Here is a 27198-nt window from a genome sequence, read left to right on the forward strand (position 1 = left end):
GCCATGTCGTGCTAAACATCCTTATATGCTAGTTGATCGTCTTGAGGATATGACTTCCTCAGAAGCACATGTGGTTGATAATGACAAGAGACATATATTACTGTGCGGTTATCTTCGAGGTTGTGATATCAAGAAAGGAACCAAGGTACATTTTTTAGCTGCCCTTGTTGATTACGAACTTGCTTTTTATTTTCATCATTGATCTATTTCCTCTTGTTCTGTCTATTTTGTTCACAAGAGCGTATTCAATTAAAACATTCTCCTAATCACATTTGCTCATACTTTTGCATGGCAAGTTTCATTTTTAGACCATTTTGTACCCTGTCTTAATTTTCTTGAGTGTATTTGAGAAAAGAATAGAAGGTACCAGTTCTAGTTGAGCTTTTCCTAGAATTTCTGTGCTTGTATGCCGAGCTCATAAACTGAAGAATAATAAGAAAAGAGGTTCACAAAACAGAAAATGTCACTAGTTAAGCTAATGCTAAGTTGTTTGAGTAATTTGATATTTTGGTCATCTTTCCGGTTCATGCATTAGATTTTTTTCCATTTTTTGCTTATTATTCTGTAATGAACTTACAAAGTTACGTACCTCTTGTTTTCACTTCTTGTGTAACAACATGTACTTGCATGTTGTTCCGTCAAATTCTTGATGTGTATGACTTAGCTGGTATTGTTCCAGGTGCATATTGCTGGTGTTGGTGATTACCCTTTAGCTGATGTTACAATCTCCGCCGACCCTTGCCCTTTACCAGTTACCACCTGACAGCCATGAACTCGAGGTACCCACTGAAGATATTTTAGTTTCTACGTTTTATGTGAAATAAATAATTCTTCATATCTATATTCTGAACTCTAAAAAGGCGATACTTGATTTTCGTACTTTTGTGGGAATGATACTCTGCCCGGATGCAGATTAATATAGATGAAAACAATCTTGATGTGGAACCTTACATGGAGACCGAGAGTTTCAGAGTAGGGACTTACCTAACGTTTAAGGTTTTTGGCGTTCCTTTTGAGATGGTTCCCGATCGTGATCCCTGTCAGCCTATTCTCGTAGGAGGTATCGGCCTTGCAGAACAGACTGCTGGATATATGCAGGTGAAATGCCTTCCCTTAGTTTTCCGTACTCCAATTTTCAGTTGTACTGTTTATCCACACCCTTTGCAACTTGCCGGTATTGACAGTTTTATGCAAGGTTGCTAACAGGTTAACTTGGTTCTGGTATGCATCCAGATACTCGAGGATAGTCCGGCTCAGACACGGGGGACGCTTGAACAACTGCTTGCTGTTATCCTTTTCGAAGAAGTGTTGCCTTTTGGTTGGCGGTCACGAGAGAAATGTCCTTTAAAAGCTTACCATGGAACAACAATAATTGCCGTGATTAACAAGTCAGGCCTGTATTTTATTGTTGACGGGTTATTATTTCCTCTCGAGTCAGTCAACACTCCACAGAAAGGAAAAGAAAAGAAAAAGGAAGATAATTCAAATGCTGCTGGTTCAAAACTTCCTTATATAGGAAAGATGTTAATTGCACTATGTGGTTCAACTATATTGCAGGAGTTTGTTATTCATCACCTCACTCCAAAGGTGATTTGTTATCATCTTTATTTTTATATACTTTTACGTTTTCTGATTTGGTTTTGGTAGCTTGATGTGGGTTTCATTAGTAGCCTACCCCAACTTGTTTGGGGCTAAAGGCTCTGTCTTTATTGTACAAAGATTATTAATGTCGTTTTGATTTCATGTGCAGATCAAAGATCACTCTTGGACACCGCAACAGTGTGCTACAGAGACAAATAGATTACTGACAACCCATGTCATAACCGATGAGGAGAGGAAGCAATTTAAAATACCCAAAACCATGGTAATTGGATCTGGGGGTTGGGGCTGCGGATTGCTATTTGGTTCATATGTGGTGAGTTGAGCTATAAAAAACAAGTGAATTGTTGTATTTTGCATATGATTGATTTACTGATCATGTTCTTTGTATAATAGAGTGGGGCTCCTAGCCTTTACTTTGCAGATGAAAGAGAAATCACACGTGTGTGGGATATTCAAGATTTTGAAGGAAGCCTTGAAGATCTCAAACATGATGATAGACAGTTTGCCTTCATTTGTCGAGGTTCAGGTCAGAACTTTGCTTGAGAAACATTATATGAGTACTGTTATGCTCACAAAGCGGAAGATGATAATGAGCTCGACAAAGATGGTCATTCACTTGATAGCGGCGAACTTTCACTGGATGACCATGTCTTTATCTTACTTCATGGAATGAAAAATTCCTGTAAGGATAAATTAACGGGAGGCTACATGACTTTACGGCACATGTCTCCTGATGGAGTTAAAGTATTGCATCCTATTGTGCATGAGTCTGACCTTAAGCAATCTATGAAAGCTTTGCAAATACATCCAGATGTGCAAGAGATTGCAGAAATACTTGGTATTTTTGAAGATTCGGACGAAGAGTTGGATGATTTTGAAGATTCAGACGAAGAGTCTGAATGAAAAAACGAAGAGAAAAGTTACTTTTTGTGAATAAGCAGATGAAAGATGGTTATGTTGTTTATACACTGGGAATTGTCGAGAAAAGTATGACTCTGTCATGAATTATACAATTGCTAATAGCTACGGAATTAAACTCGAGATGATTTTTCTTCATGTACTTAATTTTTCCTTTCCATTTTTGAATAGGAAGGAAGTTCATGGGTTACTGACGTACCTCAGACCCACTGGACATGAACATTATAGGACGGAATACTGTACAACTATCACAAAGAACTACAGTAGCGTTTGAACTAAAATGGCCATAGTCAAGGTTTATGATGGCATCATGAACTAAATGGCGTTAGAACTGTACAACTCTTCACAAACTTTTATGTGCAGTTTCTGATGCATGGTCAGCATACCTGTTTGAGTTTAAACTGAGCCTAAGCGTATGTATTATGCTAGGCTAACTAAAACTTACTAATTTAATTTAAGACGATTGATCCATTAATCATGATAGATTAGTTGCTTGATTAGTGCATTACAAATTTTTAAATCAGTGGATAAATATCGGTTGGTAGGTGAATCATTTTCCATTGATTATAATTATTTTTGAAGTAAGATCGTGACTTATTTACTAATGGTGTTTTTCTGCTAGCTTACTCGATCGTCTAAATTGTTGAACCCTAACCTTATAGAAATGTACTTGAGATTCCTTGCGAGGATCATAAAATTAATCTTATCCTGTCAATGCAGATAAGTTTCTAAAATTTGGATTTGATGGATGTAGGTCCCATCATCACCGTTCCTAAGCAGCAATGATTCTTTCATTTGTCTGTAACTCTGGAATTCTTCCAATGCATCAGCAGTTGTCTTCAACATTTTCTCAATAATAAGCAAAAGCTTTATAAGTTCAACCTGGAGGCTAGCAAAAAGTAAATTAGAATTTGTCCACTTAATAAGAATGGTAGAAAATTGGAGGAAGAAACAAAATCACATACCACATAGCAAACAATTTGTTTGAGAATCCAAATTTACTTCTGAATCTAAGCAGTTTGTTTATGTATCCATCATATCCCTGCATACTGGTCGAAGAAAACATCTCTAAGCAACATGTGTGTACCGTGTATAAAATACACGGAAGGTCCATTAATCAAGCCCGCTAATCAAGCCCGTAAAGAAGATTCTAGAAGTTTTCAGAAGTCTTGTTGCCCAAGTTGCTTGCATATCAAGTTTACATCAAAATTAGGGTTACATAACACTATAAAATATATGTATTTTAAACCCTAAGAGACATGGAATTTTAGGTTAGCTAACCCAGGGAAAATTATTGTATCCTACAATCAATAAACTATTTCTCTGTTCTCCGTGGATGTAGGCAACACTTGCCGAACCACGTTAAATTCTTGTGTCTCTTTATTTTTCTTCGATTTGTTTCATAACCATAATTTATTTAATCATCATCAAATCAATCGTGTTTTGTGCCTAGAATTTATTTTGGGCACAAACATTGGCGCCGACTAAGGGGATTCGTGAAAACAACCGTGTTTTACTGTTGAGAGAAGTGCCGGAAAAATCATGCATGAGATTCCATGCAAAAATCAGCAGCACAAAAAAGAAAAATCAAAAAATCAGGGTTCTTACGTAACTATTGCAAATGATGAAAACCGTTGCGAAACAGTTGAAGAAACTGTAGTGAAAGCAATAGCAGAAGTGTTGCGAAATGAAAGATACTGTAACAGATATAGGTGTTGCAGAAGGCGTTGCAAAAACCTAATCTGCGTCCAACCTCACGTACAGCTTCAGATCCAGCGAATCATGTCCGTTAAATTTGGAAGATATCGTCCATAGGATCTGTTCAGCCGCACGTCCAGCTGCAGATTCACCATAACCGGTTCAACACATCCAGCGAATCGAAGGAGACACGCGGGGAGCACTAACCAAAGCCAAACCGGTCTGGCTCAGACGGTCTAACCCGAACCGAACCTTTTTCCTGGTCCAATTCCAACCGAACCGATTCAACCACTTCATCTGGTCCAACTCGGTCCAAACCTTTCGGGTCCGACCAGTTACCATGTCAGCAGCGACACGTCAGCACCGCATGGATGCCACATCAGCAAGACGTCCCAGTCAGCGTTGCCATGTCAGTAAGACATCCAGTCAGCAACGCCACGTCAGCACCGGATGCCGAACCGAACCTTTTTCCTGGTCCAATTCCAACCGAACCGATTCAACCACTTCATCTGGTCCAACTCGGTCCAAACCTTTCGGGTCCGACCAGTTGCCATGTCAGCAGCGACACGTCAGCACCGCATGGATGCCACATCAGCAAGACGTCCCAGTCAGCGTTGCCATGTCAGTAAGACATCCCAGTCAGCAACGCCACGTCAGCACCGGATGCCACGCCAGCAGGTATCCCGTCATGTCAGCTGCATCAGTTCACTCATTGACTGCCAAGTCGGCATTTAGATCCAGTCAGGATAGTGCCTTGGTAGTTCAAGAAAAAAAAGTCAGGAGGGAGGAATCGATCTTATGACCTGTAGGTTGCACCTTTCATCCTTCAACCATCTGTGCTTCCAATTCGTTTGTGCAACAAAACATGACTCAGTAATCTAAGTCTGTTCAGCGCGCATATCATTCACATCTTGTTTCGCCAATAACATTTTCGTTTAAAGTCCGAATTGAGTGATTTTTTGCTCGTTTGAATCGTCTTTCGATTCACTACAGCATGGAAGCAAAAATTCTGTGTTCGAGAAACTTTTATGTGCACTTGGGGCAACAACATGATCGAGTTCGAGGATCGTGGATAGCGACATAATCGATTTCGAGGTTCGTGAGCAGCGACATGATCGAGTGCGAGAATGAGGATTGCCTAGACCCTTCAATATTTAGCCTTGCATCACATCGCAAGCACCTAAAGCCTCACCTTGCATGTGAGCACATAAGTCTTGCTCTTATCGCAAGCATAAAATCTCGCCTTGCACGCGAGTATGAAAGACTTGCACCTTGGCAAGCATAAAGTCTCGTCTCAACCACGAGCCCAATGCCCGATATTGGTACAAAGACTCGTACTCAACACAAGCAACAGCCAGCCTGCCCGAGCAGCGAGCGCTTCAGCCTTGGTACGTTGCGAGCAAAAAAAACAAACCTTACCCCATAAAGCCCAACGAGGACGAATATGGACTTGGCAAGCTGTGTATTTAGGAATGAAAATTTCAGGTACGTATCGCGTTTTTTTAAGAATGGTAAACTAACATGAGCATATGTTGCAGGGAAAACCATGCTGGATATGTACAACAGTGTGCCATGATTCATTTGTGCAGTTATGTACATGCCTCCGTCGCATGTAGCCTTAATCTTCTTAACTTAAGACTCAAGCACGCACATTATATTTCACTCAAGACTCGACTATCTCTCGAGCATCACAAGTCCACCACGTGGCAAAAAGTCTCGCCTAGCACGTGAGCAAATTTTTTGCAGGTGATTACAGTTGGGGGCGTCTTTATAATACCTCTACTCAAGCTTGGGGGCGAGTTACGTCATCAACGGTCGACGCAGAAGGATAAAGGAATTTCTTAACCCCCAAGGTTAAGAGGGGGCGATGTTTGTACCGTGTATAAAATACACGGAATGCCCATTAATCAAGCCATCTAATCAAGCCCGTAAAGAAGATTCTAGAAGTTTCCAGAAGTCTTGTTGCTCAAAGTTGCTTGCATATCAAGTTTACATCAAAATTAGGGTTACATAATACTATAAATATATGTATTCTAAACCCTAAGAGACATGGAATTTTAGGTTAGCTAACCCAGGAAAAATTATTGTATCCTACAATCAATAAACTATTTCTCTGTTCTCCGTGGATGTAGGCAACACCTTCCGAACCACGTTAAATTCTTGTGTCTCTTTATTTTTTTTTCGATTTGTTTCATAACGCTAATTTATTTAATCATCATCAAATCAATCGTGTTTTGTGCCTAGAATTTATTTTGGGTACAAACACAACACACTTGTTCAACAAACAAATTACATGATCAGGTAGAAGCTTCGTGGTCCTACACAGAAACTGTCCTAAAGCTAATTTCTATATACCAACTAACATTTAAGCCTCGTTATGGAGAGGTACATGGGCAATAAAGAGAGAAAATTGAGAAAACTCAATTTCAATATCTACGACTCACTAATGTAGATTAGTTAGTATGTTAAAAACAGTAGAATCCAGTAGAGATTTCCTTAAAATAGAAAAAATACTATATGTTCGTCTAGAGTAAGATGTTCTAACGATCCAATAACAATACAGAGAACTAAGAAGAAATAAAAAACAATTCTAGAAACAAAAGATTTCACTAATTCTTTGGAAAAACTCTTACAATAGTGTTTACCTCACAAGAACTAGTCAGTCAAAGTTCCCTAACAGTAAGAACCCTAGATGCTCTTTTCTTCTCTCACAAACAGACGTTTGTAAACTCTCTAAGAAGAAGATATCTATATCTCTAACCTTACATGTCCTTTTATAGATCACACAAACTTGTCCCCCAAGAACTTCCTAGGTTAGCTTTCTACCTAAATTACATAAACAACTCAACTAGGAAACCACTTAACTTGGGAAACACCCCAAGTAATGTTTCTGACCCGTTCCGGAAGATTCTGGAACTTAACGGAATAAAACCTAACAATCACCACCTTTTGTGACGTGAACAAAACAGCAGCTGTCTTTTTACTTTTTCACTTTGACGTACGAAAATCTTCTTTTATCTCACCCTTATTCAAGGGCCTCCCTCCCATAAGGGTCGTCAATTATCTAGGTTGATAATTAAGCCATGTCCAAAGAGGACATGGTCACAGACACTTTTCGTTGAAACTTTCGTCTAGAAGCACCACCTAAGCCTAACCTCCTCCTTGTTGCATCAGCACCACCGAAACAGATGTTTCTTAAACTTCTAGCACCACCACAAACAACTCTTCCATGTAATCAGTACACCCTTGTACCGTCTTGCCATTAAGATTATATTATCGCCATGATATACACTCATTACTTCATCTTTAGTAGAGTATCTCATTCCAAGTGATTCTAATCTAGGTAAACTAATTGGATTTCACTTCATCTCCGGCACATGTCTATCATTTTTGATTCTTTAAACTAAGACATCAAACAAATTTAGGCGAACTTCACCGACTCCATGAACCAACAATCTAGAGTCATTCCCCATGTAGACAAACCCGCTGCAATCTTCATAATTGTTGTATAATGAACGATTATTGCAAACATGCACAACGACACCATAGTCTAATACCCATCCTCCCTGACTTTTAAGATTTGCAGGCGTCAGTAGGACCTCATCACGATTACAATCTTCCGATAGCATCGCTCAGACTGCAGTATCTTTAAGAAAGTTAGCCGAAACTTTCCCAAAACTTTCCTTTTCCTAGGAAAATCTCTAGCACAATGCCCTAGCTGACCACACTTTTAGCAATCACCTCTGAAAACTGTTCGTTTTCCTTTGTTGCTACCAACTCTCTTCCCATCAGCTAAAAACGCATCTTCAGAAATATTACTAAACCGATCTCTCTTTCACATCATCTCCTCCGCAGCTAAAGCATTGCAGACTTCTAATATAGTAAACGACGATCGACTCATAAAATTCTGTGACAATGTCTTATATGATTCTGGAAGCGTCTAGATCAGCTGTAGAGCTTTGTCTTGATCATTCAAATTGTCACCAACAGCTTCAAGCTTCGATATTAATGAATCAGATGCAGAAATATGATCCATCACCGGAGTATTCTCTTCCATCATCATATCATGTAAAAGACCCTTAATAAAGATCTTATAGTCATTGTTTTAACCATGAATAAACTTTCAAGAGAGTCCCATAGTTTTTTTGCTGATGTAGCATCCTTGATTGCAACATGACCTTGCACCTTTCTAGCGAGATGAAGCCAAATATCCGATAAACACTTCTTATCCATATTTTTACATGCATCATTAATATATTCTATCATCTCCATCTCATTCGAATCTCTCTTTTTCTGTTGCTTCATCGTTGGACCTTTAAGGGCGTCATTCAAATCTAGCACGACAAGATAATATTTCATATTCATCTGCCAAAGACTGAAATCAAAATTCCCATCAAACCTTTCCATACAATAAAACTCAATTCTCCGTACTTTTCCATCGCATCAACTCCTTCTCGACTATCCACGCTCACCGCACCAATTGTAGAATCCATTAGAGATTTCCTTAAGATAGAAAAACTACTATACGTTCGTCTCGAGTAAGATGTTCTAACGATCTAATAACAATGTAGAGAACTAAGAAGAAACAAGAAACAATTCGACAAAAAAAAGATTTCACTAATTCTTTGGAAAAACTCTTACAATAGTGTTTACCTCACAAGAACTAGTCACTCAAAGTTCCCTAACAATAAGAACCCTAGCTGCTCTTTTATTCTCTCACAAACAGACATTTGTAGACTCTCTAAGAAGAAGATATCTATAAATCTAGCCCTATAGGTCCTTTTATAGATCACACAAACTTGTCCCTAAGAACTTCCTAGGTTAGCTTTCTACTTAAATTAGATAAATGACTGATCAACTAGGAAACCACATAACTTGGGAAACAGCCCAAGTAATGTTTCTGACCCGTTCCGGAAGATTCCGGAACTTAACGGAACAAAACCTAACAAAAACAACTACTCCTAGGAACTAAAAATGTTTGTGTAAGTATCAATGAATTTGAAAAACATGTATCTGCGCAAACCCTTCATGCTAATTAAGAAAAATGTTTACACAACACAGTTGTGACTAACGAATCACATGATCATGTAAGAACTCCTAGATCCTGCACAGTAACTAGTCTCAAAGATAATTTCTATCGACTAAGATTTAAGCTTGGTTCGTTATAGAAATAAATGGAGAAAATTCAATTCAATTATGCAGATTGTTTAGTATGTTTTATGTCCATAAAAAACTACTAAGGAAACCTGCAAATCAATTGTATGGCACACTGGGTTATGTCACTGACACTTCAATAAAACAAAACTATTAACTAAGGCAAGTGTAAGAGGTAATAACATAGTGTAGGAAGTAATAACATAGTGTACTCTTGGAGCATGGATCGTCATGGGACTTAAGATTTCCATACTAATCGTGAAAAAAATATTATAAAAAATCATGATGATTTAAATATAGAAGGTCTTGACAAGTCTTCTAATTGACAAAAGGCAGTGCTCCTGTTTGCGTCTGCAAGTTGCTCTTTGTTTTTTAGGTTTCACAAGTTGTGTCTTCTTCTGTTGATACTCTTTGTTTTCCTAGATTGTTCTTTACTTTTTTTATGGGGCTTTTTCGCTATTTGTATTTCGTATTCGCCCACACACGGCTTGTGTGCCTTTTAATCTATTCTCTTTGATCGATAACAATAAAATAAAATAACATAGTGTATTGTAAGTGTGTGGGAGTATTGGCTAGTGTGTGCAACACACGTGAACAATGTAAGAGAGAATGAGAGATCGAGTCTGAGCTATTAAAGCCTGTCATTTGTCTGTATCAATAATCTTAATCGAAATTAAGATCATACACAATCAAATAAACAAATGGTACAAAATGAAACTTAACATGCAAAAGTATGAGCAAATGTGATTGGGAGAATGTTTAATCGGATATGCACTTGTGAACAAAATAGACAGAAAGACAGAACTTGGTTTTGTTAGGTTTAGAACTAGGAGAAGAGAAGAAGTACTGAACGGGAATAGTATTATTATTAAGAGAAGTCGATAGTCATACATCAAGACCGAACTGTGTATATATACACGACAGGGTTTCCTAAGATACAAACAATTCCTAGTTTACAGGATTTCCTAAGATACAAGAAATCTATTGAAAGGAAACTCTACAAGTTATACATAACAAGTACTTGTATATCACGTTAACTCAATACCCTCCCGCAAGCGTAACGGGTCATCACTAACCGTGAGCTTGGATCGTAAAAGAGCAAAACGATCTTTAGGAAGTGGTTTGGTGAAGATATCGGCAATTTGATCTTTGGAAGAATGAATCGAATATCTAGCTGCTTAGAGGAAACTTGATCCCGAACAAAATGATAATCGATCTCGATATGCTTAGTACGTGCATGGAAAACTGGATTCACTGTAAGATAGGTAGCACCAAGAAGAAAGAAGGGCGACATCGTGTTAACCAGACGATCAAGACTCGACCTCGGGTGAAGAACTATCAAAAACCAAGACTCTATCGGTCAAACCAGAAAGTCGGGCGAGCAGTGCAAGTTCGATAGGGAACAACTAAAATTGATGTAATGTGACCAACATTGTTTTTGTTGTATGTCGACCTTGGCCTATAAATACAAGGGCTGGTCGAGAGAGAGAGGGAGGTTGAAAGAGAGAGAAACGAGACACTACATTCGAGAGTTTGAGAGTTACACCATTTGAGAAGGAGAGAACACCTTGTAATCAAAGAAAAGAAATAATAACATTCATCCTTTCACCCGTGGATGTAGAAAATCATACCGAACCACGTATATCTTTGTGTCTATGTTTGTTGTGCATCTTTACTTAGTTTTAATTCATCTTTATACCATTGGATGTAGTGTGTGGTTTTATGCCACTACAATCATCAACAACAATTCAAAATCAATCATCATCAATAACCCTTCCATCAGTCAAACCTAAAAAAGAAAAACAAACTCAATTCTCTAATTCTAATTAACGACCCAAAATCAATCTATTGCAAATGAGATCGAAGTTTGTTATTTTTTCTCAATAAAGGTCGAAAAAAATTGATTCCAGAACCAGTTACGGTTGGCTTTTGGTTTTCAGAAACCAATCGTAACTCGTTACAGTTGGAATTAGTGAGTTACGGCTGGTTTCGAAAAACCAAAAATAGAGTTGCGGTTGGTTTTTTGGTTTTCAAAAGCCAACCGTAACTCGTTACAGTTGGATTTTAGTGAGTTACGGTTGGATTTAATGAGTTGCGGTTGGTTTCAACAAAAACAAAAACATGAATTACAGTTGGTTTCAGTGAGTTACGATTGGCTTTACTGAGCTGCGGTTGGCTTTGAAAAAAAATCGTAACTTTTTTTTACGATTGGGCTCGTCAAACTAAATTTTCAGCCGTAACTATAAGGATTGATTAGTCATTACTAAAAAAAATTGATAAGAGGCTTTGAAATTATCATCTAATAACAAATTTTGTCTTATTATAACAACCCGTCTAATGGATTCACAGCCCCTGTAATAAGCAGGGCTTAATTGGGGCCCCAAGAAATAATAGGGGCCTAAAAAATTTATTCCCACCCAAAAAAAAATCTATTTCCACCCCAAAATATAGTGAAAATACTGTTTTACCCTTCACTAAACCTAAAACTTAAATTCTATTAACGCTTAACTCTAAACCCCAACTCATTTTCATTTTTAAACCTATAAAAAAAATCAGTCCCCTCCTCCCTCCCTCTCGACTCTCAATCACAACTGAAAAATAAGAGTCGTCTACCTCATAGTTGTATACCCTAACGATTTTTCATATGCATGTTATTTATATGAAAAATCGTTGATGTCTAGAATGTAGGAGATAACGACCATTTTTCTGGGTTTTGACGACCCCTTTTTATACACTAACGACTCTTGATGACCAAAAACATATCTCTGTCCAAAAAGATGGAAGGATCGTCATTGTTTATTGGAGAATCGTCATGATATTGAAGTGTTTCAAAAACGACCCACAAAACGACACTCATAATTCTTCATTGTTTCTTGACGATTCTAAACAGTCGTTAATGCTTATAAAAGAGTCGTTATCCTCTTCTAAGATTCGAAGATACATTAGAGGGTCGTCAACGACCCTCATGAGTCGTATTTGTTGATTGACGACCCTAAACAGTCGTTAATACTTATAAAAGAGTCGTTATCTTTTTCTAATGTATTTCCACCATTAATGGCTCTTCAAAGAAGATAACGACTCTTTTGTAATCATTAACGACTGTTCAGCGTCGTCAAGCAATAATGACGAATTATAAGGGTCGTTTTTAAAACTTTAACGACTGTTAAGAGTCGTTATTGAAATACTTCACTATCCTAACGACTTTTCATGCGGATCCGGGCAAAAAAAAATATGAAAAATCGCAAACAAAATTTTGAAAAAAAAAAGGCTAAAATCAAATTAAGTGAGATTAACACTAATTAAATAAAATTATCACTAATTAAATAAAGATAGATTAGTATTTTTTAAAAAAATTGGATAAGAGATGACTCAAATTAGATTTTAATGATTTCTTTTGTCTTATAGTGTGAGGCTCCTAATTATTTTTCGGGACCCAATTAAGCTTTGATAATAAGATGTCAAAACACTCGTATGTTTCATTCACAGTGTTTTTGAATATTTTGAGGCGCCTAAAACGTACGCTTTTATTATGCTGCTGGTACCCAAACGGCTGGTGTTAGTGCATTTTTGAACTTAGTCTATTTTGACACGTAGCTACCTGGAGGGCCGAGGAAACATCGGGAGGGCTAAGTAGGAAAGAGTAAAAACATCCAAAGTCCAGGGACCCGGCCGGACCCATTCCCCAGTCGAACAAAGAAACCCCGACTATCGTACTACGACTGCTTGTGAGAGAGAAGGAAGCTGCTTCCATTGAGCGAGGTTTCTTCGGATTCCTTCACATTCACAGAGTTACTACGACTGATTGTGAGAGAGAAGGAAGCTGCTTCCATTGAGCGAGGTTTCTTCAGATTCCTTCACATTCACAGAGTGTAAGTTACAGAGAGAAGTCAGGTCAAGATGTCTAAAGGTTCTAAGAAGAGAAGAGCAGAGAGAAATGAAAGTAAATCTTCAAACTCTAAACCATGTCTATATTTCATTGATTAGAAAGCTAAATTTTGTTTGTAACTTTGATTTTATGGGTAATTATTTGCTGATTCCTTTGATAGAGGGTCAGAAACTAAACAATGAGGATGTTACTTCTTGTACAACTTCTGGAGACAGTGAAGAAACGTGATTCCTCTGTCTCTTTCTGATTTTTTGTTTTTTGGGTTTTTCGTCTGCAAATTTCTTGAATATAGAGATAATCGGATTTTTTTATTTTTTTTTAGGGTTTTAAATGGGGAAACCAACAATAACGGACTCAAGAAAGATCCAAGCATAGCTCCGTATGTTATTGTAGTCCATGGACCTCCCAAGGTAATAGTAATTACTGTTTCTTTACAGCAAGATAAGTCTTTTTCATATCAAGTCTGTAGTGGTAATTCGGACATTAAAGACCATTTGGGTTCGTTTTTGTGTTCTAGGTTGGGAAATCTTTGTTGATTGATTCTCTAATCAACTATTATACTTCAAAAAATCATACCAACGTAGGAAAGACCATTATAACAGGATCAGGTATATTTAGCCTTCACTTGTTTTTTTTTTTCTTTCTCAACGTAGTAGACCAGTGGTAGACATCGAGTAATCTATCTCATTGATTCGATTTCTAGGTAACCGGAGACGGATACAGTTTGTGGAGTGTCCCAATAATATGAATGGCATGATTGATGCTGCAAAATATGCAGACGCAGTGATGTTGCTCGTTGATGCAAAATATGGGTTTGAAATGGTAAGTCACAGTAAAATGTTCAGAATGTTCTTTTGTAATTTAATAATCATATATATCTTCTTTGTATTTTACAAATCATAATCCACACTTGTGATATCGGAAAAAGTGGAGATTCGGCTGGGTAAGTTACTGCTTCTGAATTTCTGAATCCGAGAGTCCCTAACTTAGGAGTCCGACTTTGTGCACCACCTCTAAACCGGAGGTGCACATTCCTCCCGTTATTATTGGTTTATAGCTAAACCGTAGTTGTCTGCTTATTTTATACTCCCTCGTTCCGATTTACTTGATGTTTTAGGGGTTTTTTTGTATTCCAAATTAGACGATAGTTCTAGCTTTTTTTCTTCAATTTTCACTAATCTACCCTACTTTGGAATCACACCAGAGAATTAATTCTCATGGGAATCAGCACAAAAATAACTACTCTAATTTTGAAATATACCCCATGAAGGATATATACCCAATCTTGTTTACTTCTTTACTCATCATCTCTTCGTCGAGTTCATCCCAATTAATTGTTACTGGATCGACAACTTTCTCTACAATCTAGAAACACAAAACTAGGTCATTTAATTCTTTAAGTAGGAATTAATATGGATATTATAGAAAAGATTTTACTCTCTCTGATATTTCTTAATATCCGTGAAAAACTCTACGACGTCAAGAAAATCGGAACCGAGGGAGTAATTTTTGTTTTAAAAATAAGTAGTATCCATTGGGAATTGGAGAAATAATTATCGGAACAACACGCCTTTTCTCTCTCTTTTGCTGTACTTTTATCTATCTTCTGCTCCATAGTTAGCTTTATCTATCCTCCATGATATCCATGAATCTTCGATTGAGACTTGGACTGCCAACTTATATTGTTATTGTTGATTTGCCAATTAAAGTTATCACTGTTGGGCTTTACATATTTGCTATAGTGGATTTCCAATTGAAGTTTGTATTCATTCGAATTACTGCTAATTAGATAGAAATAAGGGAAGAAGAAGCCGGACAGCAGGGACTATGCCGTTTTGATTGTTCAAAATCTGCATTACACAAAGTTTTTAATATTGAATAGTGGGTTTAGGGATTGGTGATATATAAGCTACAGAGGTTAGAACCTCACGACGGTCCAACAACAATGATGTAAAAATGTTTTGAGTTTGAAGTTCCATTCTCCCATTGGAAACCCTCACTTGATTTTCTCTCATATATATATTAGAGAAAACTTTCCCATTCACCATATTTAGTTGCAGTAGTCTTCCTAACCCCCTAATTATAGAAGGATGAAATTTATTTAGTCGATCAAAAGTTCAAAACTCACAATCGTAGTATTTCATGATAACTCTGTTTCGTAGTGTTTCATGATAATTCAGTTCCTCACCGTATTACTACTTTTATCATTCCTAATGATAGCAACTCATGAAATTCGGTGTTCAATAAATCCTTCGTCTTGATCATCAGAATCTGTTACTTTATTTCCGCCACCAGATGATTATGTTCTGACCTTATTTGTATGAGTAGTAGTACCCATATCTAACAACAACGTTAAACATGAGCGACTCATGAAACGACTCATAGACAATATTCATATAACTTAACACATGATAGGGAAGACTCCCTCGAGAAACAAAAAAATAAGTGATAAAGAAAGAAGAACTGGAGAAGTCTGGCTTGACGATGAATTTTTTATTCATACGGATTATCCAGTTTCCAATGTGGATGTCGTTTTAATATCAGAAATTATAAACAACTTAGATAACCAGGGTTGGAAGAATGGCCTGTAGGAAAGGGGGGACGTGCACCCGAGGTTAAGAGGGGTGCACAAAGTCGCACTCCTAACCTAGTCCCTAAATGGTAAGTCTTGGTGTAACACAGCTTTTTATACATTACCTGTACGTCTCCATAATTTATAAGATTATTTAACTTGTGCATGCATACATTTTTTTTATAAAATAATGTGGTATTGGTTAACCTTATTTCATTCTTCTCTGAGTTAGTTTGTTACAGAAACTTTAATCTGTACATACAGTCGTCAGTGCAGTGTAATTTTTATGTGTTTCAAGTTTCTTGAACTTTAATGGAAGCTAATCAATATGTACTGCAACATGCTTTTGTTGATTGTAGGAAACATTCGAGTTCCTTCACTTCTTACAAGTTCAGGGCATACCAAAGGTTATGGGGGTGCTTACAAATCTGGATAAACTTAAAGATGAAGATGCACGCTCAACAACCAAAAAGTGCCTCATCCGAAAATTTAGGGAACACATATAAAGGAGCAAATGCATTCTGCTTGTCTAGTTTCCATTATGAAAGGTGAGTATATGTGGACCAATATATGTTCTTGCACCTATCATATGGTATGGTTCATGTATTTATGAATCCACCAACCCGTTAGTAAATTAAGGAGTTTTCATTATGATTTCTTATCCAAGTATCAAGAGAGTGATATTCAGGAATTGGCTGACTTTTTATTGGTCGAGAAATTTCCAACTTTGCCATGTCGTGCTAAACATCCTTATATGCTAGTTGATCGTCTTGAGGATATGACTTCCTCAGAAGCACATGTGGTTGATAATGACAAGAGACATATATTACTGTGCGGTTATCTTCGAGGTTGTGATATCAAGAAAGGAACCAAGGTACATTTTTTTAGCTGCCCTTGTTGATTACGAACTTGCTTTTTATTTTCATCATTGATCTATTTCCTCTTGTTCTGTCTATTTTGTTCACAAGAGCGTATTCAATTAAAACATTTCCTAATCACATTTGCTCATACTTTTGCATGGCAAGTTTCATTTTTAGACCATTTTGTACCCTGTCTTAATTTTCTTGAGTGTATTTGAGAAAAGAATAGAAGGTACCAGTTCTAGTTGAGCTTTTCCTAGAATTTCTGTGCTTGTATGCGGAGCTCATAAACTGAAGAATAATAAGAAAAGAGGTTCACAAAACAGAAAATGTCACTAGTTAAGCTAATGCTAAGTTGTTTGAGTAATTTGATATTTTGGTCATCTTTCCGGTTCATGCATTAGATTTTTTTCCATTTTTTGCTTATTATTCTGTAATGAACTTACAAAGTTACGTACCTCTTGTTTTCACTTCTTGTGTAACAACATGTACTTGCATGTTGTTCCGTCAAATGCTTGATGTGTATGACTTAGCTGGTATTGTTCCAGGTGCATATTGCTGGTGTTGGTGATTACCCTTTAGCTGATGTTACAATCTCCGCCGACCCTTGCCCTTTACCAGTTACCACCTGACAGCCATGAACTCGAGGTACCCACTGAAGATATTTTAGTTTCTACGTTTTATGTGAAATAAATAATTCTTCATATCTATATTCTGAACTCTAAAAAGGCGATACTTGATTTTCGTACTTTTTGTGGGAATGATACTCTGCCCGGATGCAGATTAATATAGATGAAAACAATCTTGATGTGGAACCTTACATGGAGACCGAGAGTTTCAGAGTAGGGACTTACCTAACGTTTAAGGTTTTTGGCGTTCCTTTTGAGATGGTTCCCGATCGTGATCCCTGTCAGCCTATTCTCGTAGGAGGTATCGGCCTTGCAGAACAGACTGCTGGATATATGCAGGTGAAATGCCTTCCCTTAGTTTTCCGTACTCCAATTTTCAGTTGTACTGTTTATCCACACCCTTTGCAACTTGCCGGTATTGACAGTTTTATGCAAGGTTGCTAACAGGTTAACTTGGTTCTGGTATGCATCCAGATACTCGAGGATAGTCCGGCTCAGACACGGGGGACGCTTGAACAACTGCTTGCTGTTATCCTTTTCGAAGAAGTGTTGCCTTTTGGTTGGCGGTCACGAGAGAAATGTCCTTTAAAAGCTTACCATGGAACAACAATAATTGCCGTGATTAACAAGTCAGGCCTGTATTTTATTGTTGACGGGTTATTATTTCCTCTCGAGTCAGTCAACACTCCACAGAAAAGGAGAAACATAAGAAAGGAAGATAATTCAAATGCTGCTGGTTCAAAACTTCCTTATATAGGAAAGATGTTAATTGCACTATGTGGTTCAACTATATTGCAGGAGTTTGTTATTCATCACCTCACTCCAAAGGTGATTTGTTATCATCTTTATTTTTATATACTTTTACGTTTTCTGATTTGGTTTTGGTAGCTTGATGTGGGTTTCATTAGTAGCCTACCCCAACTTGTTTGGGGCTAAAGGCTCTGTCTTTATTGTACAAAGATTATTAATGTCGTTTTGATTTCATGTGCAGATCAAAGATCACTCTTGGACACCGCAACAGTGTGCTACAGAGACAAATAGATTACTGACAACCCATGTCATAACCGATGAGGAGAGGAAGCAATTTAAAATACCCAAAACCATGGTAATTGGATCTGGGGGTTGGGGCTGCGGATTGCTATTTGGTTCATATGTGGTGAGTTGAGCTATAAAAAACAAGTGAATTGTTGTATTTTGCATATGATTGATTTACTGATCATGTTCTTTGTATAATAGAGTGGGGCTCCTAGCCTTTACTTTGCAGATGAAAGAGAAATCACACGTGTGTGGGATATTCAAGATTTTGAAGGAAGCCTTGAAGATCTCAAACATGATGATAGACAGTTTGCCTTCATTTGTCGAGGTTCAGGTCAGAACTTTGCTTGAGAAACATTATATGAGTACTGTTATGCTCACAAAGCGGAAGATGATAATGAGCTCGACAAAGATGGTCATTCACTTGATAGCGGCGAACTTTCACTGGATGACCATGTCTTTATCTTACTTCATGGAATGAAAAATTCCTGTAAGGATAAATTAACGGGAGGCTACATGACTTTACGGCACATGTCTCCTGATGGAGTTAAAGTATTGCATCCTATTGTGCATGAGTCTGACCTTAAGCAATCTATGAAAGCTTTGCAAATACATCCAGATGTGCAAGAGATTGCAGAAATACTTGGTATTTTTGAAGATTCGGACGAAGAGTTGGATGATTTTGAAGATTCAGACGAAGAGTCTGAATGAAAAAACGAAGAGAAAAGTTACTTTTTGTGAATAAGCAGATGAAAGATGGTTATGTTGTTTATACACTGGGAATTGTCGAGAAAAGTATGACTCTGTCATGAATTATACAATTGCTAATAGCTACGGAATTAAACTCGAGATGATTTTTCTTCATGTACTTAATTTTTCCTTTCCATTTTTGAATAGGAAGGAAGTTCATGGGTTACTGACGTACCTCAGACCCACTGGACATGAACATTATAGGACGGAATACTGTACAACTATCACAAAGAACTACAGTAGCGTTTGAACTAAAATGGCCATAGTCAAGGTTTATGATGGCATCATGAACTAAATGGCGTTAGAACTGTACAACTCTTCACAAACTTTTATGTGCAGTTTCTGATGCATGGTCAGCATACCTGTTTGAGTTTAAACTGAGCCTAAGCGTATGTATTATGCTAGGCTAACTAAAACTTACTAATTTAATTTAAGACGATTGATCCATTAATCATGATAGATTAGTTGCTTGATTAGTGCATTACAAATTTTTAAATCAGTGGATAAATATCGGTTGGTAGGTGAATCATTTTCCATTGATTATAATTATTTTTGAAGTAAGATCGTGACTTATTTTACTAATGGTGTTTTTTCTGCTAGCTTACTCGATCGTCTAAATTGTTGAACCCTAACCTTATAGAAATGTACTTGAGATTCCTTGCGAGGATCATAAAATTAATCTTATCCTTGTCAATGCAGATAAGTTTCTAAAATTTGGATTTGATGGATGTAGGTCCCATCATCACCGTTCCTAAGCAGCAATGATTCTTTCATTTGTCTGTAACTCTGGAATTCTTCCAATGCATCAGCAGTTGTCTTCAACATTTTCTCAATAATAAGCAAAAGCTTTATAAGTTCAACCTGGAGGCAAAGAAAGTAAATTAGAATTTGTCCACTTAATAAGAATGGTAGAAAATTGGAGGAAGAAACAAAATCACATACCACATAACAAACAATTTGTTTGAGAATCCAAATTTACTTCTGAATCTAAGCAGTTTGTTTATGTATCCATCATATCCCTGCATACTGGTCGAAGAAAACATCTCTAAGCAACATGTGTGTACCGTGTATAAAATACACGGAAGGTCCATTAATCAAGCCTGCTAATCAAGCCCGTAAAGAAGATTCTAGAAGTTTTCAGAAGTCTTGTTGCCCAAGTTGCTTGCATATCAAGTTTACATCAAAATTAGGGTTACATAACACTATAAAATATATGTATTTTAAACCCTAAGAGACATGGAATTTTAGGTTAGCTAACCCAGGGAAAATTATTGTATCCTACAATCAATAAACTATTTCTCTGTTCTCCGTGGATGTAGGCAACACTTGCCGAACCACGTTAAATTCTTGTGTCTCTTTATTTTTCTTCGATTTGTTTCATAACCATAATTTATTTAATCATCATCAAATCAATCGTGTTTTGTGCCTAGAATTTATTTTGGGCACAAACATTGGCGCCGACTAAGGGGATTCGTGAAAACAACCGTGTTTTACTGTTGAGAGAAGTGCCGGAAAAATCATGCATGAGATTCCATGCAAAAATCAGCAGCACAAAAAAAGAAAAATCAAAAAATCAGGGTTCTTACGTAACTATTGCAAATGATGAAAACCGTTGCGAAACAGTTGAAGAAACTGTAGTGAAAGCAATAGCAGAAGTGTTGCGAAATGAAAGATACTGTAACAGATATAGGTGTTGCAGAAGGCGTTGCAAAAACCTAATCTGCGTCCAACCTCACGTACAGCTTCAGATCCAGCGAATCATGTCCGTTAAATTTGGAAGATATCGTCCATAGGATCTGTCCAGCCGCACGTCCAGCTGCAGATTCACCATAACCGGTTCAACACATCCAGCGAATCGAAGGAGACACGCGGGGAGCACTAACCAAAGCCAAACCGGTCTGGCTCAGACGGTCTAACCCGAACCGAACCTTTTTCCTGGTCCAATTCCAACCCAACCGATTCAACCACTTCATCTGGTCCAACTCGGTCCAAACCTTTCGGGTCCGACCAGTTGCCATGTCAGCAGCGACACGTCAGCACCGCATGGATGCCACATCATCAAGACGTCCCAGTCAGCGTTGCCATGTCAGTAAGACATCCCAGTCAGCACCGGATGCCACGCCAGCAGGTATCCCGTCATGTCAGCTGCATCATTTCACTCATTGACTGCCAAGTCGGCATTTAGATCCAGTCAGGATAGTGCCTTGGTAGTTCAAGAAAAAAAAGTCAGGAGGGAGGAATCGATCTTATGACCTGTAGGTTGCTCCTTTCATCCTTCAACCATCTGTGCTGCCAATTCGTTTGTGCAACAAAACATGACTCAGTAATCTAAGTCTGTTCAGCGCGCATATCATTCACATCTTGTTTCGCCAATAACATTTTCGTTTAAAGTCCGAATTGAGTGATTTTTTGCTCGTTTGAATCGTCTTTCGATTCACTACAGCATGGAAGCAAAAATTCTGTGTTCGAGAAACTTTTATGTGCACTTGGGGCAACAACATGATCGAGTTCGAGGATCGTGGATAGCGACATAATCGATTTCGAGGTTCGTGAGCAGCGACATGATCGAGTGCGAGAATGAGGATTGCCTAGACCCTTCAATATTTAGCCTTGCATCACATCGCAAGCACCTAAAGCCTCACCTTGCATGTGAGCACATAAGTCTTGCTCTTATCGCAAGCATAAAATCTCGCCTTGCACGCGAGTATGAAAGACTTGCACCTTGGCAAGCATAAAGTCTCGTCTCAACCACGAGCCCAATGCCCGATATTGGTACAAAGACTCGTACTCAACACAAGCAACAGCCAGCCTGCCCGAGCAGCGAGCGCTTCAGCCTTGGTACGTTGCGAGCAAAAAAAAAAACCTTACCCCATAAAGCCCAACGAGGACGAATATGGACTTGGCAAGCTGTGTATTTAGGAATGAAAATTTCAGGTACGTATCGCGTTTTTTTAAGAATGGTAAACTAACATGAGCATATGTTGCAGGGAAAACCATGCTGGATATGTACAACAGTGTGCCATGATTCATTTGTGCAGTTATGTACATGCCTCCGTCGCATGTAGCCTTAATCTTCTTAACTTAAGACTCAAGCACGCACATTATATTTCACTCAAGACTCGACTATCTCTCGAGCATCACAAGTCCACCACGTGGCAAAAAGTCTCGCCTAGCACGTGAGCAAATTTTTTGCAGGTGATTACAGTTGGGGGCGTCTTTATAATACCTCTACTCACGCTTGGGGGCGAGTTACGTCATCAACGGTCGACGCAGAAGGATAAAGGAATTTCTTAACCCCCAAGGTTAAGAGGGGGCGATGTTTGTACCGTGTATAAAATACGCGGAATGCCCATTAATCAAGCCAGCTAATCAAGCCCGTAAAGAAGATTCTAGAAGTTTCCAGAAGTCTTGTTGCTAAAGTTGCTTGCATATCAAGTTTACATCAAAATTAGGGTTACATAATACTATAAATATATGTATTCTAAACCCTAAGAGACATGGAATTTTAGGTTAGCTAACCCAGGAAAAATTATTGTATCCTACAATCAATAAACTATTTCTCTGTTCTCCGTGGATGTAGGCAACACCTTCCGAACCACGTTAAATTCTTGTGTCTCTTTATTTTTTTTTCGATTTGTTTCATAACGCTAATTTATTTAATCATCATCAAATCAATCGTGTTTTGTGCCTAGAATTTATTTTGGGTACAAACACAACACACTTGTTCAACAAACAAATTACATGATCAGGTAGAAGCTTCGTGGTCCTACACAGAAACTGTCCTAAAGCTAATTTCTATATACCAACTAACATTTAAGCCTCGTTATGGAGAGGTACATGGGCAATAAAGAGAGAAAATTGAGAAAACTCAATTTCAATATCTACGACTCACTAATGTAGATTAGTTAGTATGTTAAAAACAGTAGAATCCAGTAGAGATTTCCTTAAAATAGAAAAAATACTATACGTTCGTCTAGAGTAAGATGTTCTAACGATCCAATAACAATACAGAGAACTAAGAAGAAATAAAAAACAATTCTAGAAACAAAAGATTTCACTAATTCTTTGGAAAAACTCTTACAATAGTGTTTACCTCACAAGAACTAGTCAGTCAAAGTTCCCTAACAGTAAGAACCCTAGATGCTCTTTTCTTCTCTCACAAACAGACGTTTGTAAACTCTCTAAGAAGAAGATATCTATATCTCTAACCTTACATGTCCTTTTATAGATCACACAAACTTGTCCCCCAAGAACTTCATAGGTTAGCTTTCTACCTAAATTACATAAACAACTCAACTAGGAAACCACTTAACTTGGGAAACACCCCAAGTAATGTTTCTGACCCGTTCCGGAAGATTCTGGAACTTAACGGAATAAAACCTAACAATCACCACCTTTTGTGACGTGAACAAAACAGCAGCTGTCTTTTTACTTTTTCACTTTGACGTACGAAAATCTTCTTTTATCTCACCCTTATTCAAGGGCCTCCCTCCCATAAGGGTCGTCAATTATCTAGGTTGATAATTAAGCCATGTCTAAAGAGGACATGGTCACAGACACTTTTCGTTGAAACTTTCGTCTAGAAGCACCACCTAAGCCTAACCTCCTCCTTGTTGCATCAGCACCACCGAAACAGATGTTTCTTAAACTTCTAGCACCACCACAAACAACTCTTCCATGTAATCAGTACACCCTTGTACCGTCTTGCCATTAATATTATATTATCGCCATGATATACACTCATTACTTCATCTTTAGTAGAGTATCTCATTCCAAGTGATTCTAATCTAGGTAAACTAATTGGATTTCACTTCATCTTCGGCACATGTCTATCATTTTTGATTCTTTAAACTAAGACATCAAACAATTTTAGGCGAACTTCACCGACTCCATGAACCAACAATCTAGAGTCATTCCCCATGTAGACAAACCCGCTGCAATCTTCATAATTGTTGTATAATGAACGATTATTGCAAACATGCACAACGACACCATAGTATAATACCCATCCTCCCTGACTTTTAAGATTTGCAGGCGTCAGTAGGACCTCATCACGATTACAATCTTCCGATAGCATCGCTCAGACTGCAGTATCTTTAAGAAAGTTAGCCGAAACTTTCCCAAAACTTTCCTTTTCCTAGGAAAATCTCTAGCACAATGCCCTGGCTGACCACACTTTTAGCAATCACCTCTGAAAACTGTTCGTTTTCCTTTGTTGCTACCAACTCTCTTCCCATCAGCTAAAAACGCATCTTCAGAAATATTACTAAACCGATCTCTCTTTCACATCATCTCCTCCGCAGCTAAAGCATTGCAGACTTCTAATATAGTAAACGACGATCGACTCATAAAATTCTGTGACAATGTCTTATATGATTCTGGAAGCGTCTAGATCAGCTGTAGAGCTTTGTCTTGATCATTCAAATTGTCACCAACAGCTTCAAGCTTCGATATTAATGAATCAGATGCAGAAATATGATCCATCACCGGAGTATTCTCTTCCATCATCATATCATGTAAAAGACCCTTAATAAAGATCTTATAGTCATTGTTTTAACCATGAATAAACTTTCAAGAGAGTCCCATAGTTGTTTTGTTGATGTAGCATCCTTGATTGCAACATGACCTTGCACCTTTCTAGCGAGATGAAGCCGAATATCCGATAAACACCCATATTTTTACATGCATCATTAATATATTCTATCATCTCCATCTCATTCGAATCTCTCTTTTTCTGTTGCTTCATCGTTGGACCTTTAAGGGCGTCATTCAAATCTAGCACGACAAGATAATATTTCATATTCATCTGCCAAAGACTGAAATCAAAATTCCCATCAAACCTTTCCAAACAATAAAACTCAATTCTCCGTACTTTTCCATCGCATCAACTCCTTCTCGACTATCCACGCTCACCGCACCAATTGTATAATCCATTAGAGATTTCCTTAAGATAGAAAAACTACTATACGTTCGTCTCGAGTAAGATGTTCTAACGATCTAATAACAATATAGAGAACTAAGAAGAAACAAGAAACAATTCGACAAAAAAAAGATTTCACTAATTCTTTGGAAAAACTCTTATAATAGTGTTTACCTCACAAGAACTAGTCACTCAAAGTTCCCTAACAATAAGAACCCTAGCTGCTCTTTTATTCTCTCACAAACAGACATTTGTAGACTCTCTAAGAAGAAGATATCTATAAATCTAGCCCTATAGGTCCTTTTATAGATCACACAAACTTGTCCCTAAGAACTTCCTAGGTTAGCTTTCTACTTAAATTAGATAAATGACTGATCAACTAGGAAACCACATAACTTGGGAAACAGCCCAAGTAATGTTTCTGACCCGTTCCGGAAGATTCCGGAACTTAACGGAACAAAACCTAACAAAAACAACTACTCCTAGGAACTAAATATGTTTGTGTAAGTATCAATAAATTTGAAAAACACGTATCTGCGCAAACCCTTCATGCTAATGAAGAAAAATGTTTACACAACACAGTTGTTCGACTAACGAATCACATGATCATGTAAGAACTCCTAGGTCCTGCACAGTAACTAGTCTCAAAGATAATTTCTATCGACTAAGATTTAAGCTTGGTTCGTTATAGAAATAAATGAAGAAAAGTCAATTCAATTATGCAGATTGTTTAGTATGTTTTATTTCCATAAAAAACTACTAAGGAAACCTGCAAATCAATTGTATGGCACACTGGGTTATGTCACTGACACTTCAATAAAACAAAACTATTAACTAAGGCAAGTGTAAGAGGTAATAACATAGTGTAGGAAGTAATAACATAGTGTACTCTTGGAGCATGGATCGTCATGGGACTTAAGATTTCCACACTAATCGTGAAAAAAATATTATAAAAAATCATGATGATTTAAATATAGAAGGTATTGACAAGTCTTCTAATTGACAAAAGGCAGTGCTCCTGTTTGCGTCTGCAAGTTGCTCTTTGTTTTTTAGGTTTCACAAGTTGTGTCTTCTTCTGTTGATACTCTTTGTTTTCCTAGATTGTTCTTTACTTTTTTTTTATGGGGCTTTTTCGCTATTTGTATTTCGTATTCGCCCACACACGGCTTGTGTGCCTTTTAATCTATTCTCTTTGATCGATAACAATAAAATAAAATAACATAGTGTATTGTAAGTGTTTGGGAGTATTGGCTAGTGTGTGCAACACACGTGAACAATGTAAGAGAGAATGAGAGATCGAGTCTGAGCTATATAAAGCCTGTCATTTGTCTGTATCAAATAATCTTAATCGAAATTAAGATCATACACAATCAAATAAACAAATGGTACAAAATGAAACTTAACATGCAAAAGTATGAGCAAATGTGATTGGGAGAATGTTTAATCGGATATGCACTTGTGAACAAAATAGACAGAAAGACAGAACTTGGTTTTGTTAGGTTTAGAACTAGGAGAAGAGAAGAAGTACTGAACGGGAATAGTATTATTATTAAGAGAAGTCGATAGTCATACATCAAGACCGAACTGTGTATATATACACGACAGGGTTTCCTAAGATACAAACAATTCCTAGTTTACAGGATTTCCTAAGATACAAGAAATCTATTGAAAGGAAACTCTACAAGTTATACATAACAAGTACTTGTATATCACGTTAACTCAATACCCTCCCGCAAGCGTAACGGGTCATCACTAACCGTGAGCTTGGATCGTAAAAGAGCAAAACGATCTTTAGGAAGTGGTTTGGTGAAGATATCGGCAATTTGATCTTTGGAAGAAATGAATCGAACATCTAGCTGCTTAGAGGAAACTTGATCCCGAACAAAATGATAATCGATCTCGATATGCTTAGTACGTGCATGGAAAACTGGATTCATTGTAAGATAGGTAGCACCAAGATTGTCACACCATAAAACAGGTGGAAATGTAGTAGAGATCTGAAGTTCCGAAAGAAGGGATTGAATCCACATAATTTCAGCAGTAGCAATAGCATGACCCTTATACTCAGCTTCTGTAGTTGCAGGAAATCCTACACTACACCCCTCACAAGATTTCATTAACATTCAACTCATTTTTGTATTAACAATCTTAATTTTATTGATGAATCTTTGAAC

The 27198-nt window shown here is 37.5% G+C and overlaps 4 protein-coding genes across 4 annotated transcripts; all 4 read left to right on the forward strand.

Moving 5' to 3' along the window:
* Positions 1-23: 23 nt before the first annotated feature.
* Positions 24-1481, forward strand: LOC113359457 (ribosome biogenesis protein BMS1 homolog). Its single transcript, XM_026603084.1, has 5 exons — positions 24-145; positions 680-779; positions 913-1098; positions 1234-1397; positions 1439-1481. Exons 2-5 carry the CDS (start codon positions 717-719, stop codon positions 1479-1481), a joined length of 456 nt encoding a protein of 151 aa, XP_026458869.1. The 5' UTR covers positions 24-145; positions 680-716.
* A 36-nt stretch (positions 1482-1517) lies between these two features.
* LOC113361264 lies at positions 1518-2626 on the forward strand. Its single transcript, XM_026604561.1, has 3 exons — positions 1518-1587; positions 1751-1915; positions 1996-2626. The coding sequence occupies exons 1-3, from the start codon at positions 1522-1524 to the stop codon at positions 2143-2145; spliced, it is 381 nt and encodes a 126-aa protein (XP_026460346.1). The 5' UTR covers positions 1518-1521; the 3' UTR covers positions 2146-2626.
* A 10643-nt stretch (positions 2627-13269) lies between these two features.
* On the forward strand, positions 13270-16336 carry LOC113359459 (ribosome biogenesis protein BMS1 homolog). Its single transcript, XM_026603085.1, has 6 exons — positions 13270-13312; positions 13419-13482; positions 13581-13668; positions 13776-13866; positions 13962-14080; positions 16190-16336. The coding sequence occupies exons 1-6, from the start codon at positions 13270-13272 to the stop codon at positions 16334-16336; spliced, it is 552 nt and encodes a 183-aa protein (XP_026458870.1).
* A 246-nt stretch (positions 16337-16582) lies between these two features.
* LOC113361265 lies at positions 16583-19186 on the forward strand. The gene is made up of 6 exons (XM_026604562.1): positions 16583-16704; positions 17239-17338; positions 17473-17658; positions 17794-18147; positions 18311-18475; positions 18556-19186. The coding sequence occupies exons 2-6, from the start codon at positions 17276-17278 to the stop codon at positions 18703-18705; spliced, it is 918 nt and encodes a 305-aa protein (XP_026460347.1). The 5' UTR covers positions 16583-16704; positions 17239-17275; the 3' UTR covers positions 18706-19186.
* Positions 19187-27198: the final 8012 nt, after the last annotated feature.

This window comes from Papaver somniferum, chromosome 3 (genome assembly GCF_003573695.1).
Source record: "Papaver somniferum cultivar HN1 chromosome 3, ASM357369v1, whole genome shotgun sequence".
Classification (NCBI taxonomy): Eukaryota; Viridiplantae; Streptophyta; class Magnoliopsida; order Ranunculales; family Papaveraceae; genus Papaver; species Papaver somniferum.